At 53.7% G+C, this 13,738-nt stretch overlaps 2 protein-coding genes across 4 annotated transcripts in view; one reads left to right on the top strand and one right to left on the bottom strand.

Annotated features, from left to right (window-relative positions):
- The window catches only part of pxb (putative Hedgehog signaling attenuator pxb), a 454,145-nt gene that overhangs the window by 154,011 nt on the left and 286,396 nt on the right, over positions 1 to 13,738 (bottom strand). The gene's annotated exons all lie outside the window — the stretch shown is intronic.
- Positions 1 to 13,738, top strand: part of LOC109504349 (uncharacterized) — a 121,167-nt gene that overhangs the window by 57,467 nt on the left and 49,962 nt on the right. For 2 of the 3 annotated variants that reach the window (XR_002163001.2, XM_025302254.1), the window contains one exon: positions 11,572 to 12,059. Coding sequence is in view for 2 of the 3 variants with exons in the window: in XM_025302254.1 (XP_025158039.1) it covers positions 11,692 to 12,059 (368 nt within the window). In the remaining variant the exon portion in view is untranslated. Of the gene's footprint in view, positions 1 to 11,275; positions 12,060 to 13,738 lie in introns of those variants that run through there. The other variant, XM_025302255.1, reaches the window with a different exon arrangement.

The following is a 13,738-nucleotide window of genomic DNA, read 5'->3' as shown; positions in this document are numbered from 1 at the left end:
AGTCGTCGTCGTCGATTCGTCCGCTCCTCGTGGCTCGGACGAGAGGAAGAAACGCTCGAAGAAGAAGACGAAGAAGAAGAAGAAGAAGAAGAAGAAGAGGAAGAAGAAGAATAAGCAGCGGGTAGATACGGCCGAGGAAAGCACGAGTTCACATTTTAGGGCCAAGAGTCTGAAGGGGGCCCTGCAAGGGCTAGGCGGGGCGGGGCGGGGGGGGGCGGGGAGAGACGGAGGCCCGAAGAAAAACGCGCTTGCCTCGCGGTGACTTCCAAGTGGCAATTAGAAGGATTAATGATTCCGTCTCGGCAGTCGCACCGGGCAGTCTCTCCGCCGCCTTCCTCGGGGCTCTCTCGAGGAGGGCCTCGCTCTCGCTCTCGCGGGCCCGCCGAAAATCCTCGCGATTAGATCGCCGGGTGAGTCGCGGGGTGCGCGTGTTCCATAAATCAACGTACCGTCCGTCCAGCGTGGACGGCCCGGGACGACGACGACGACGGCGTGCCTCGACGCGCCGCGGCGGCGGCGGCGGGGCGTCGACTCGCGTTCGGCAAGCGTGTAATGCGGCCGACATTTTCGCGCGGTCTATTATTAGCGCGCCGCGCGATTATTAATCGCGCCGGCGCGGCGAGGCGCGCGGGGCGGAGGTCGATGCTGCCGCGGCGCGTGCACGCGCGTGGAATCCCGACGCGAGAAAAAGCAGCGCCGAGATGTACTTGAACCGAGTGACATAATGAGTAACAACACGAGCGAACGGCTCGCGCGTTTCTTGCGGGGGAGGAAAAATCGTGGCGCGTGCGATAAGTCGAGCGCTCGTGCTCGTTTTCAGAACACACGTTACTCGGTATCACGGATCGATCGATGTTGTGTAGCGAGGAGAAGCGAGGAATAATAAATATACATCCCTCTCGCGCGGTAACGCGCGATGAACGGCTCTTGATCCCGAAGGATATCAATATTCCGAAAGGCGATTTTGTCGCGTGGATTTGGGAGCGTCGCCGGGAGACCCGACGACGACGAGACCGGCCCACGCAAAATCAATTGCGAGACGCGTAATTCATCCGACTCTACGAGGCAGCGCGCGCGGTCGTTCTCTCTCTCTCTCTCTCTCTGGTCGTGCTCGTCGGAACTCTTCCTTTTGCCGTTTCGCGAATGCACGCGCGCACGCACGCACGCACGCGCGGCGATTTTCACGGTTCCGCCGGGCGAATCGAGACGTCTCAGTTAAGCAACGAGGTTTGCCGCCGGCTCGGAACCGTGACGACACCGGAACCGAGACGTCTTTCTTCGGAACGACGAAGGGGAGCGAGAGAACGAGGACGACATCGACGACGACGACGACGACGACGACGACGACGTCGTTCCCGGAACGAAATTACCGCGGTACGCATCTCGCCGGGCTCAAAGTAGATTTACGAACCGCGGGCGTAAGCGCCGGGCGATACATGGGTAATTTCGCAACTCGATGAGAACTCGTTTAATCCTCGTAGCCGAGCGACTTGATGCGTTCAGCAGAGGATATTCCCTCGCCCCATATTTCTCGGCTCGAATGCGCGCGCTCGATCCTTGAGCTATTTGAGCGGCTCAAAGAAATATTAACATAATACGAGGAGATGCTTTTTCGTGCCTTTGGAATAAGCGCTCCGCGCGTAAAATATGAAGGATTTTGCATGCGGAACTCGCGAGTCCGCCGCGCTACTTTCGCCCCTCGCGGCGCGCGAATGGGTGTCAACGCGTCGCAACGCGTTGCGCCGTTATTGAAACTTCCGAGCTCGATGTATGTATATTAGCGCGTTGGCAGAAAATTAGATGTAAACATGGAATCTCCGGAGACGACGAGGACTGTCGAATCGCCGTGGTAATCAAGCCGATTAGATTACAAGGCGAACAACCGAGGTTCCTCAAAGAGACCGCCGACTAAACAACCGGGGGGTTTTTTTATTTATTCATTCAACGATGTAGCGCGTGGATATAGTCTCGCACGCGGGCGCTTGAAACCGCCCGTAGCCGCACAACCATCTCGAGAAACATTCTCGCGATAATAAAAATCGTAGGAACCGGCGGAGCCGGTATCAAAGTATGCCGGAGGAAACCAAAAGTTACACAACTCCGCTTCCGCGCCTATCCTTCTTTCGCTGCAAGATGAAAGAGCGAAGGCAGGAAAACCAAAATTTACATTACCATCCGTTCTGCGTGCAAATAAGACGAAACGGAAACTTATAAATTGCGCAACTCCCCCTGCTGCCTCTGGTTCTTCCGACACAAATAGGATCAAGTGAGAAAACATAAATTACAAAACTCGTGAAAATTTTCGAAAGTATCTTCTCCTCCGACATCCGCGGGATTGACATTCGCGGAAAGACTTTCTGAATTATTTGCTGTGTCGAGCTGCTTTTTTCTCATAATATTCAATTTACTATTTTTCTGCTTTCTCTCTTTCCCTCTCTCTCTCTCTCTCTCTCTCTCTCTTCCTACACGCAAGTTTTTTGAATCATAGCGACTGCCGCACGCGATGACGTCCCGAGCGATGCTGATTTATAGGGAGCTTGGTCGACGCCGTGCTCGACCACGCGTCACCGCGTAATCGCGAAGCTACGTCGTTGCATCGCCCACTCTCGGCGATGGACAGGCGGGAAATAAGATTAAGTCGCTGTTAAGCCGGAGGCAGCCACGTGCTTGCCCCCAGTTCTCTCTCTTTCTGCATGTGTGCGCGTTTCTCTCTCTCTCTCTCTCCTACCTATCTACCGTGGCAGTACGTAAATCACCACGACGGACGCAGACAGTTACGAGTTCACCGATACAAACGATTGTGTTTAGCTCGCTCGCGGAACACGCGGCACGACGAAGGAGCAAGACAGCCTCTCTACGGGGTGTGCTAAAAATTATATATCTATATAATGTCCACGATACGTTGTTGAATGATTCTCGGTTCTGTTTGCTTCGAAAGAGGACAAACGGAATGCTGCATCGAAAATGGAAGATTAGATCACGAGAAACGGGAAACGAAAGAGACCGATATTTGTGGCATACTTGAAGATTAATTAAATCTGAGGCTTTTGCGGTGCGAGGAAATGCCGAGTTTGGCTTACAGACCGGAGCCACGCTTTTCGCAGATCCAGCAAGAAATCCGCAGAAAATGTGCCTTCAATTCCGAATCCAAATTCAGCATTAATTAAATGCATACTTTCGCGTCCTCGAGATTTTCAAATTCTTCAAACTTCAAGATTTTCACGTCAGTGCATGCCGTTTACCGAGTTTCTAGATCGCCAGATCTCGAGACAAACTTTCAAGTCGCGCCGGAATTTTGGAACCTCAATTTTTCGTTTGGCGGATCTCCCTCCATTTATTCGCTTAATTTATGCGAGTCTCCACCGATGTATGGAGCGGGCGCCGTCGCGAAGGGCGAAATTTCTCGTTATACATTTTTCTCGGGACACCATGTGCAGTCGAAGAACGAGGATGTGGCATACAGAAACCAGAAGACGGGAGCCGTCCAGCTGTCGCGGCCACATCAGAGCGTGTCGCGTATATAACATGGTAGCCGTCTCTTTCCGTGCAATTTAAATGTTTCCCGCGCACAGACCGGTCGGGTCTCTCTCTCTCTCTCTCTCTCTCTCTCTCTCTCTCTCTCGCCACTTCCATCTCCAGCAGCGATACCTTCTCGAGAGATACATCGCGACATTGTTTAACGGAGCGTCCTATCGGGTTCGTAAGTCAATGTTCTCAGCGCATTTGGCTTCTTCAGACTCACATTTTCAATCGTTGGATTTTCATCTCGCGTCACGTCGGAATTTTCTAGCCAAAGTCGGATTCTGCGCGATCTAGACATGTCCGTGTGCGTAACGGCGGTCCGACCACCTCCTCGGCATCTCTTTTTGCGGGTGTCTTCAAAGACGGCACTCCGACGAGCTTTCCTCTTCTGCGAAATTACTACTACTCGATGTTAAGGCTTTTATAATTCTTTTCTTTTTTTTCGCGCGCTCGCGTTCGCGCAACGAGCTTATCGTCATGTCGGATTATTTATTCTCCACCGCTCCTCTCACGCAAATGTCTCGAGAAGTGGCACGAGAAGGGTCCTAAGATGCGCAACAAATCTAACCTAATCCGCCATCCATCTCCGTCCGATAGCTTCCTCGCGTGTGTGTGTCTGGTCGTCGTTCCCATCGCGCTCGTTATTACGCGCGATCGCGTTCCTTCCTCTTTTCTTCCCCGGCGATTCTTCGCTCCAGTTTCCATCGCGACTTCACCCGCTTTCTTACCGGACTCTGCCCCTCGGCCGCCAGCTATTTTTGCCGCCGGCGCGGCGGATTCTTCTCTGTCGTGGCAGAACGACACTTACCAGCGCTGAGACGCCGTTTCCTTGCGTTGTCTCGCAGCACTTTAATATTTTAATCCGTCACCGTGTCAAGACCGACCATGCCCGTCGCGTGAAATCCTTCGCGATATTAAGCGCATTCCGTTCCGTCAAGCTCCGGTAAGCTCCGATAACATCCAACGGCGGCTTTGCATTGGATACGCGAGTGAAACTGGGAAACTGCGCGCCCGTCGTCCGATTTCATCGATTCGTCAATTCCGGGATTCAGTTGGCAGACGAGATCGGCAGGCGATCTTTGTCTCACCTTGAGCGTTATTAACAGTGCAAAATGAATTCTCGAGGTTACAGACACACAAGTCGGTCTTCTCGACGAGATCCTGAAGCCGACGATCTCGTCGGCCAAGCGAAGCGCGGAATTGACGGCGGCGGGGGAGGTAAGTGGCGGAAGGAAGCGTCGAAGGGACGACTGATGTTGGTTAAATGCGACGAAACACGAGGAGGGGGGGGGAGACACGCGGAGTCCTTTTTTTCTTTTTTTTTTTTCTTTTTTCTTTACGAAAGTTTTTTATTCCGACGAATCTCTCTCGTCGATATAACTACAGCCGCTCGTCAGCCGAGTGGATTTTGACGGCGGATTAATCACACAGTCATGAAATTAGCTGTCGTCACTTTTCATCTCTATCGCGCAAAATTTGACGCGCGCGTCGGTCAATCGCTATCGTGTTTTATTTGCAGCGCATGAATAAATAGCGACGGAGCGCCATCGAGTTGCGCGTATGGTGGACCCGCTGAATGTGCGTGACAGTTGTTGTTTGGATGCGCAGTGTTCATAAAGTACGATTAACTCTCTCTCGCGTGTTGAAACCTCTCCAGCGATATACCGGATTTCGCGTTAAAGATTCAAAGAAAAAAAATATACGCGATAACATGCGTCGATAAGGATGTAGGCGAAACGGAGATTTGTGTTTGTCATCGATCTTCGGCTCGATGCGCGACGGCTCGAACCATTTAGGGCTCGCGGCTGTGGAGTTAAATACGCGAGAGCGTGCGAAAATAAATTTTTCCTAGAATGACGGTTTCACGTGCTGCGAAAACGCGACGGGAAAATATCATGGCGGAGAGGAGGGGGGGGGGAGGAGGGGACTGTCCAATTGCCGTACAAAAAACGACCTCCTGTGAGGCAATACAATTTGATTATTGCGTCGATCGCGATCGCGATCGCGCTCCTCCTCGCGGGGATTTACGCTCGTTTTCCGAGTGTCGTTCTTCATCCCGATCAAGCTCAGGCTTAGAAACGGACGTTGGTTCTTCGCTGTGGTCTCCGCGCAACCCCTCTCCCAAGATTGTTCTCTCACACCCGACGCTGGTATCAATAAAGGCCGCCGCCACCACTTCGGCCCGAATCCGCCAATTAGCGCGCAACCTCGAGAAAACTCGAGATCCGGGACATGGAATCGGCGCGGCTCTCGAGCTACTGAACTCGATAATCTCCTTCTCTCCTGTTCCACCTCTCGTCCGTTTCTCCGGCTTACGGAGTAAAACCGGAGATGGCTTCTTGCACGATGGTATCTGGCTGCCAGGAAATCTTCCCGGCGCGGCGGCGGTTGCATCCAATCCTCTTCCCGCTCACTTTCGCTCTACGCGTGTCCGAATTTGCAACGGGATTCGTTGCAAATCGCGCAAGATTCCGCAAGAAGCCGCCGTGCAAAGCCGGGCCGAAGCCGAGCGGAGAGCCGCCACAGCCCTACGAAGAAGTTGACCCTCTCTCGTTAACGAGCGTTTCCCGGACATACTTTCCCTCTCCGCCGAATCACAAGCTCTCCTTGATCAGTCGCCGGCACATCCGCATACTCGTCCGAATCCGAAGTGCATCCGGAACAGCAATTGACAGACACATCTCTCGCGAAGGGACTCGGCGCTCTTTCAACTTCCGTCGGCCCCCAAAACGCAGCCTCGTTTTCGCTCGGCTATACCCGTCACGTATCGGCCAGACGGTAAGGTCGATCCCGAGTGCGCGCCATCCATCCATCGAGCCGCGCCGGCCCGAGCGACTTTGTGCCCGCGGTAAAAGCCGTGTCAATTGCAGACTGCACGTCCGGTAATTCCGCCGCCGCATGCGTGCGTGCGTGCGTGCGTACGCTAGCGCGAACGACCGTTCGCGCGCGGCGTGTCGCGCGGCATAACGCGACAAGCGTCCCGCCGTACGATGCCCGCCTATAATTAAGCTGACAAGGTTTGACACGACGTACATACGAGGGCATGGAACAATGGCGGGCCGTCTGTCCATCCGTCCGTCCGTCCGCTTGTCGCTCGGTGCGCGCTATTGCGGAGGAAGAGAAAACAGGAGAGAGAGAGAGAGAGAGAGAGAGGGGGGGGGGTGGCAGAGAGGCGAAGGAGAGAAAATAAGAGTGAAGAGGGGCGAGGGAGAGGGAGAGAGGAAGGGTCCACAACAACGTGACGAGCGCGTGATGCGCGTCACACGACATGACGCGACCGTGTCAGGCCGAAACGTACTCCATACATGACGGCCGACGAGTGCGACGACACACGTCGCGATTATTTATCGCGCATCGGGAAAGCCTCCGTGATCGCTGGCATCGATCCGTCGGCCGCTGCCTGCCCGGCCGAGCCTGCCTGCCTGCCTGCCTGTCTGCCTCCCCAGCCGGTGGGATGGAATGGTTAATGGAATTACATAGGATATCGCGGACCATCGGGACACCTTGGATAATTCCATTAATGAGGCGACTGCGCTGTATAACGGGGGATAGCGGATTTTAATACGGTCGCTCGGACATCTCGCAGAGCCCGGCTCTGGCCGATGGAAATGTTCCTTGAGGAAAATAGCCAACTCGCGGCGGCGACGCCAGGTGTTTGTCTATCTTCGAGGTGTGCGTCCCACGCGCGCTGATAGTTCTTTTGTGCAGACGTAAAAACCGCCTGTAATTATTTCCACTCGGCAAATTTACCGACGCTGCGCGCGCGGTGCATGTGGATCTGTTGAAAAAGGGAGAAAGGAAAAGGCAAACACGGCAAAACAACAGCAAACGGCGGGAAGGGCGGGAAAAGGGGGGAAAAAAGGAGAGCGGGGAAATAATATCGCGCGCGCTTTCTGGCGTGGACGGGGGAACTTGAGCGAAAATGGCGGTGGGCGATGCGGCGTTTGAAACGTGAGATAGGATATGTAATTTATATCGCTGTTTTATTGCGAGGGCGCGCGCGCGCGGGTGTTGGGATCTTTCGGCGTGTGTTTTTTGCATGTAAATACGGACGCTTTCGGCGCGACACGCGGACTGCCCCGACGGAGTTTCACGCGGAGAGCGCGCGCGCGCGCGCGATAAACGCGTGGAGAAACACACGCAAAATACCGCGATTACGTCGCGGCGGTTATTTTAGATACGATATGCGAATGTTTATTCATTAGGCGTCGCGCGATAGCTAGATTATGACGACCCGAAAGCTCCGCCGCTAATAATACCGCGAGGAAAATATAACACGACGGCAAAATGAGCAAGATAGCGCGAAAAAAGGGGAAAAGGATCCGCCACTCTGATAATCCCGTTACTATTTTAGATCTAATGTCCCGGCGAGGCCGTTGCTTTCATCGTCGTTCGTGGTTTTGCGCGCGCGTGTATTTTTAAAAATCTTTATAAATGGATAAGGGCAGTTTTTGCTCCGGGGGAGTAAATAGTACGCAAATTTCAAGCGCTTCGGCGGCGCTTTCCTTTCTTTTCTTTTTTCTTCTTTTTTTTTTTTCTTTTTTTTTATCGCGAAGCCGCTACCAAGCGCGTTCGTTTCTCCACTTTTTGAATTATATACAGCCGCCGGCGCGGAGGCCTCTCAGCTTGATGTCCCAACTTGACACGCGTCCACGTGTATATTAATTATATGCGAATAATTATCGCGGAATATCTCAATGCGGGGCTGCGCGAACGATGAAGTTGCGCGCAGCTTTATATTCCCGGCTATAGAAACTCTCGTAATTTATAGTGCAAATTTCCATATAGATGCCCCTGTGTACACTGTCATTGATTCCAAAAAAAATATTTATACCCACGCGATTCGCAATATATATTGCTGAAGATATTCAAAAAAGTTCAATACGACCCGATAGCTATCACGCGCGGATATGAATTTATTCTTCTTTCCGTGCTGTTATCGTTTCGGTTTAATCGATTCAACCTCGCAATAACTTTTCAGAGAGAGAGAGAGAGAGAGAGAGAGAGTATGTATGTGCGCACCATACGCAAGCTTCGATGAAATAAAAGGCGTCCTAAAATAAGAAGCGAAAATAAATCGCGTATATTTCTGGAGGCTCCAAAAGAGGTCTCAAATTCGAAGACTGTTTCGAGCCACTTTTCTAGCGATCGGTCGAATCTGCTCCTCATCGAAGCGACGATTCTCGAGCGTATCCGCAATTGCCGTAAAAGCCGGAGGAGATCCGTCGGCCGTGAGAACCGCGACGAGAGAAAGCGACGATGAAAGCGACGAAACGCCGCGTCGTCGCGAAAATAACTCGGCTGTTCTTTGCGGGAGAGTTCTCCGCGACTCTCGCCGCGGCGAGAGGAAAATGGAAGTGAGCGCGAGCGGTGAGAGGAGAGGATGTAAAATGTCCGTCGCGTGCGGCCAGCTCTGGTCGATCGACGGCGCGGGGAACACAGAGCTCGTTGGCGAAGCGACCGGGGGAGGAGACGGGAGGCGGAAGGACGCGAGGAGGAGCGGAGCGGCGAGGCCGACGGTGATGCCGGCGGGCTGCTGGGTTGGCGGGAGCAGATTTCGAGAGCCTCGTCCTCTCTGAACGAGGTCGAGTGAGAGAGCGGAGCGACCTCGCGCTCTCGCAGTTTCCATTGTCGAAATGTCGTGGACGGCCACGGGGAAAAAAGGAGCAACGGAGACGGCGGCGGCGGCGGCGGCGGCGGCGGCGAACAAAGCGCCCTCGGCGCCTCGGAGCACCCCAGCTCCCGTGCCGGCGCCCGTGCTCTGCCTCTCCGCGGAGGTGGAGAGGAGGCCGGGAGGAGGTGGTCGGGAGGCCGCGGAAGAACAGGCTTGATGGCGGTAAAAGCGCGCGCCGGCTCTTGGCAGTTAAGATGAGCCAAGTTTTCCGCGGCTCTCTCCCGATTGTTTTCCCGTCCGTCGCTGAGGGCGAATTTACGCGGCTCGTTTTCGAGCGCGCGGGGCCGGCCTTTGCTCAAAGCACTCTGAGCGAGCGTTTACAGCAGCCGCGTAAACGCGCCCGAAATTTGCACTTTTCGCGCACGCTGACCGCGACCGCGATCCTGCGATGTCTCGCAGGCGTCTCGTTAATTTGCGCGGGCGAGCCGGCTGGATTCGGCGTCGAGCGGATTGAACGTGCGACCAGTCGCGTTTATTCTCGCGTCGCTTGAACATCAAGCACCGAGCGATCCTCCGGGGATCGAGCGGGGGGAAAAGCGACGGTGATGAACGTGTTAAACGCGGTCTCGAACATTTACGTGCAGGATTCCGAGATTTACACGATCTCACACGGGATATAATGCTCCCATATATAATGCGCATATCACACATGATATCTCGGGCCGGAGAGAGTTAGGCGGTTAGGACTCATCCAGCGGCAATACACGTGACTAGACTGCGGGCTTTAAATCGAGAAGTCGACGAGAGAGAGCGAGTATCTGAAAACACTCGAGCTCCTCCCTCGCGCAGCTGAGGATTCGGTTTGCCCGAAAGGCTGCACGGAGCGTCGTCGCCGGGACAAACCTACGTGTTACGTAACACACGCTCGCTCGCTCGCTCGCTCGCTCGCGAAGCTCCTTTCATCGGCCCGGAAGAAAAACCAAAGACACGACCTCCGCTCTTCGGCGGATGACGCGGCGCACTGGGTCAATTCTCCCGCTGACTCCTGTATATGGAACAAAAGGTCACGGAGAGGCGATGTCCTCCGATCGCGCGCGGTCCCTTCGACCCGCCCGCGCCCGCCGTCGTCCTTTATTCGCGCGACTTCGCGCGCTCGCCTCGTGGCGACGAAGAATTCAGGACATGGTCCGTTTTCTCCGACGACGAGGCAGCGTCTCGCCGCAGAGATTAGTCGTTCTTTCTTACGATTCTTACACTCGCTCTCCGCGCGAGCGAGAGCGCGTCCCGGTTTTGTCGCGGCGGAGAGGAATCTACACGGGTCAGCCTCGGCGTCATTATCTCGGCCGAGTTGTCCGAGTTGACGAGCGCGCGCACGGCGCGAACAATGTCCTCACGGAGACAATCTCGCGCGATTGAAACGGCGAGAGAAGCGAGACCGAGAGCGCATTCTCCGCGCTCGCTCGCGAAGACACACGCGTGCGATACGCCGGGGCTGCCGGGGCGAACGCCGATGATCCATTATTCAAGAAGCGTCGAGATGCAGTGCGAGAATATCGAAATACCGCGAGAGAGAGAGAGAGAGAGAGAGAGAGAGAGAGAGAGAGAGAACTCGGGGAAAGTATTACTTCGCTCCGGGAGTCGAGTCGCGCTTAAACTCCCGAGCGCGCATCGTGTCGCTCGTTTTCTCCCAGACGACGACGAGAGACCGCCCGTCTCTCGATCGGTCGGCGCGATCTCGAGATTTCTGCGCGGCACTTATGTTCCGTGACGAAGACACGGGCTGAGCTCGTCAGGGCTGCGCGCGCGCGCTGCCAGGCGGGAGATGCGCGCATCGGTCGCGGAGATAATGGCGCGCCCAAGCTCGAGCGGTATTTTTAACGCAGCGGAAACAATAACGGGGCTGTCTGGGATCGCCGATCGTACCGGCGTTCTCAGAAGTGCCGTCGCCGTCGTAGACGATCGCGGAGACAAGAGGAACCTTGTGGCGCGTACCTGACGAGTCACTCTGCGCGCGACGGCTGACCACTTCAAGGCGCCAATTGACTCCACTGTGGCTCCACTGTCTTCGTGTCCGACGCGCGTTTCACGCACCGAGACAGGCCGCCCACGTGGAGCTGAGCTCAGGATCGGCTCGCGCTTGGCGACCGCCTCGAGAGAACGCGAGGCTTTTCCGCCGATACATCGTTACGATTGATTCGGGCTCGCGGTAAGAACTCGTCGAACGCGCGATGTCACCATAATGCGTCATATGATCATTTCGCCTGTCTGTCTGCGGTTTTTAGTCTTCGCCATAGCGAAGGGCTCTTCCACTACGCAAACGTTTGTCTTTTTGAAAGAAATGATTGATTGAGAATGAAACATGATTGAAGAAATGAGGAGGAGGCGTTCGCGCAAGCGATACAAAGTGTAACGGTAATTGTAACGTTTGTTTGCAGGAAGAAGGTGCACGACGGTGCAGAGAGTAGCTTAAACTTAGATCGGCAAGAGGAGCAGGTTACCCCCTCCCGTCAGTTGCCCCCACCGTTGCCGCTCGTCATTAAATACCGAGAGTGACGATGTCAAACGGTCAAATAGTCCGGGTGATTAAAGCAGTCGACCTGTGCACCTTTGTGTGTCGCGTGCTTTACTTCGCGAGTGTTGATTACATCTCGACGACCGACGACCGACGCGTTTACCGCGGACTGTGTGCATCGGTATGTTCTTTCTCATTCCTTTCGGGCGTGATAAGAATATTTCGTCGGCTCTTGAGACACTTTATCGGATTCCTTGGACCGCGTCGTGCCCGCGTCGCGTTGTTCAACACGTGTACCTTCGAATACTCTTTACGTGAGTGTCAGTGTCAGCGCCAAGACGAAGCAGCCAGGATACCGGGTCAAGGACGAAGGACATCGAGACGTGCGTCAGAGCGATATATTTCCAGTCGGTGAGTCAGATTATTTATTACGCAGGAGGTTTTAAGGATGTTTCTAAAGAGCGAATTTATCAGCGAATTTACCGAGAATAAACAGATGACTGAGTCAAAGTTTAAACTCACGTTCATCGTTGTTTAATTTAGTGTAACATTTAGTGAATAATTATAGTTTCCACGAATATCCGATTACTCGTCAATTTGCGCTTGTACTTATTGCATTATTTCAAACATAATTTCGAACAATGAAACATTGATTCAAACAGCGAGCGGAGCAATGATGCACGAATGCGAGTTTATAATTAATTATGTCCCCGATCAAGGATCCTAAATAATTTGCAGCTATAAATAGCCTCGCATAACAGCCTCGAAATCTTATAAATCTCGTTGATTTTTAATGCCGATTTTTAATTCTGATCCAATTGATATCCCTCGGATCGCGAGTGTAATAATCTCGTTTACATCGGCCGACGCCTCTTTCGTTTTCTCTACGCAAGCGGAATTTAAATCTTTATTCGTAAACAATGTCACCAGACAAGATCTCCTATTAATCCTTCGATTTTGCCGGAATTGGCAGGATTAACGTGGAGGTGAAAATTAAAAAAGAAAAAAGCGCCAACACGCTCGTTCGAATTCACATTCTGCTTTTAAATGCCGCGACGACGTGTCGCGGGGAACGCGGGGAGGCGCGATAATTCGACAACGTTTACCACAGAGCACCCCTAAATCCGTCCAGCCATCGACCGATTACCATCACCACCACCACCACCACCACCACCACCACCACCACCATCATTGATCACCCATTTCTTTTCGATCGCGTAATTCCCAGAATCCGAATTGATCCGCGAGAGCCGACCGGCCACGGGATTATTACCGCCAGCTAATTAGTTCCGGGTTAGGTTCGTAACGTACACACGTATGAACGTCGACTCGATGTTCGTCAGGGTGGGAGGAGAGGGAGGGAAAAAACGCAGCACGATAAACGCCGATTTCGCCGCGATAGGCGGTTCGCGGAAAAGAAATCGCGTGCGGATAACGAGCGCCGGTTTGCCTTATCCGACGGCCATTGGACGACGAAACGCGGGCTTCCTCCCTCGAACGGCACGATCGCGGAATACGGGGGTTGATTTCTCCCGTCGTTTCGTCCCGTGCCTTCCCCTCGCCGCGCCGCGCCTGTGCTCTCGGCTTTCACGAGACCCGCAAGGTATTCCACTAGAAATCATGCGATCGTTTTGCGTTCAGAGCAGAGCGGAGCTTCTTACTTTTATTTTCGGAGCTTTACAATCGAGAATGGAGGAAGGGAGGTAAGGCCTTTGATAAATCCCGCAAGAAGGTCGTTATTATAATGTAAAAGTGATATCTCGCCTCTCACGTGAATAACGGCGGACCAGCATTGACCAGGCGCGCCGACTCGCGATGGCGGTGAAATTCGTAATCGACCGACCGACGGGAACACTTTGTGCGAACGACGTTTGAGGATCTGGTTACGTCATTTTCTCGATTAACTGTACAAACCACGCGAAATGTTAAGAGGACCGACGACTCTCAGACGATTATCGAGCTTGCCCACTCGATATAAACGGTCACGATTCCGCATGCCAGAGTGTGCGCACATCCGTCGGCTTTCTGCAAATTTGTTTCCACCCTTCGGCACACATTCGTAGAATGAAACGTTCCGCGAACGAGCACCG

The sequence above is a fragment of the Harpegnathos saltator genome, unplaced genomic scaffold (assembly GCF_003227715.2).
Source record: "Harpegnathos saltator strain DR-91 unplaced genomic scaffold, Hsal_v8.6 scaffold480, whole genome shotgun sequence".
Lineage (NCBI taxonomy): Eukaryota > Metazoa > Arthropoda > Insecta > Hymenoptera > Formicidae > Harpegnathos > Harpegnathos saltator.
The sequence above is the reverse complement of the archived record's forward strand: the minus strand, read 5'-3'. Positions and strand labels throughout refer to the sequence as shown.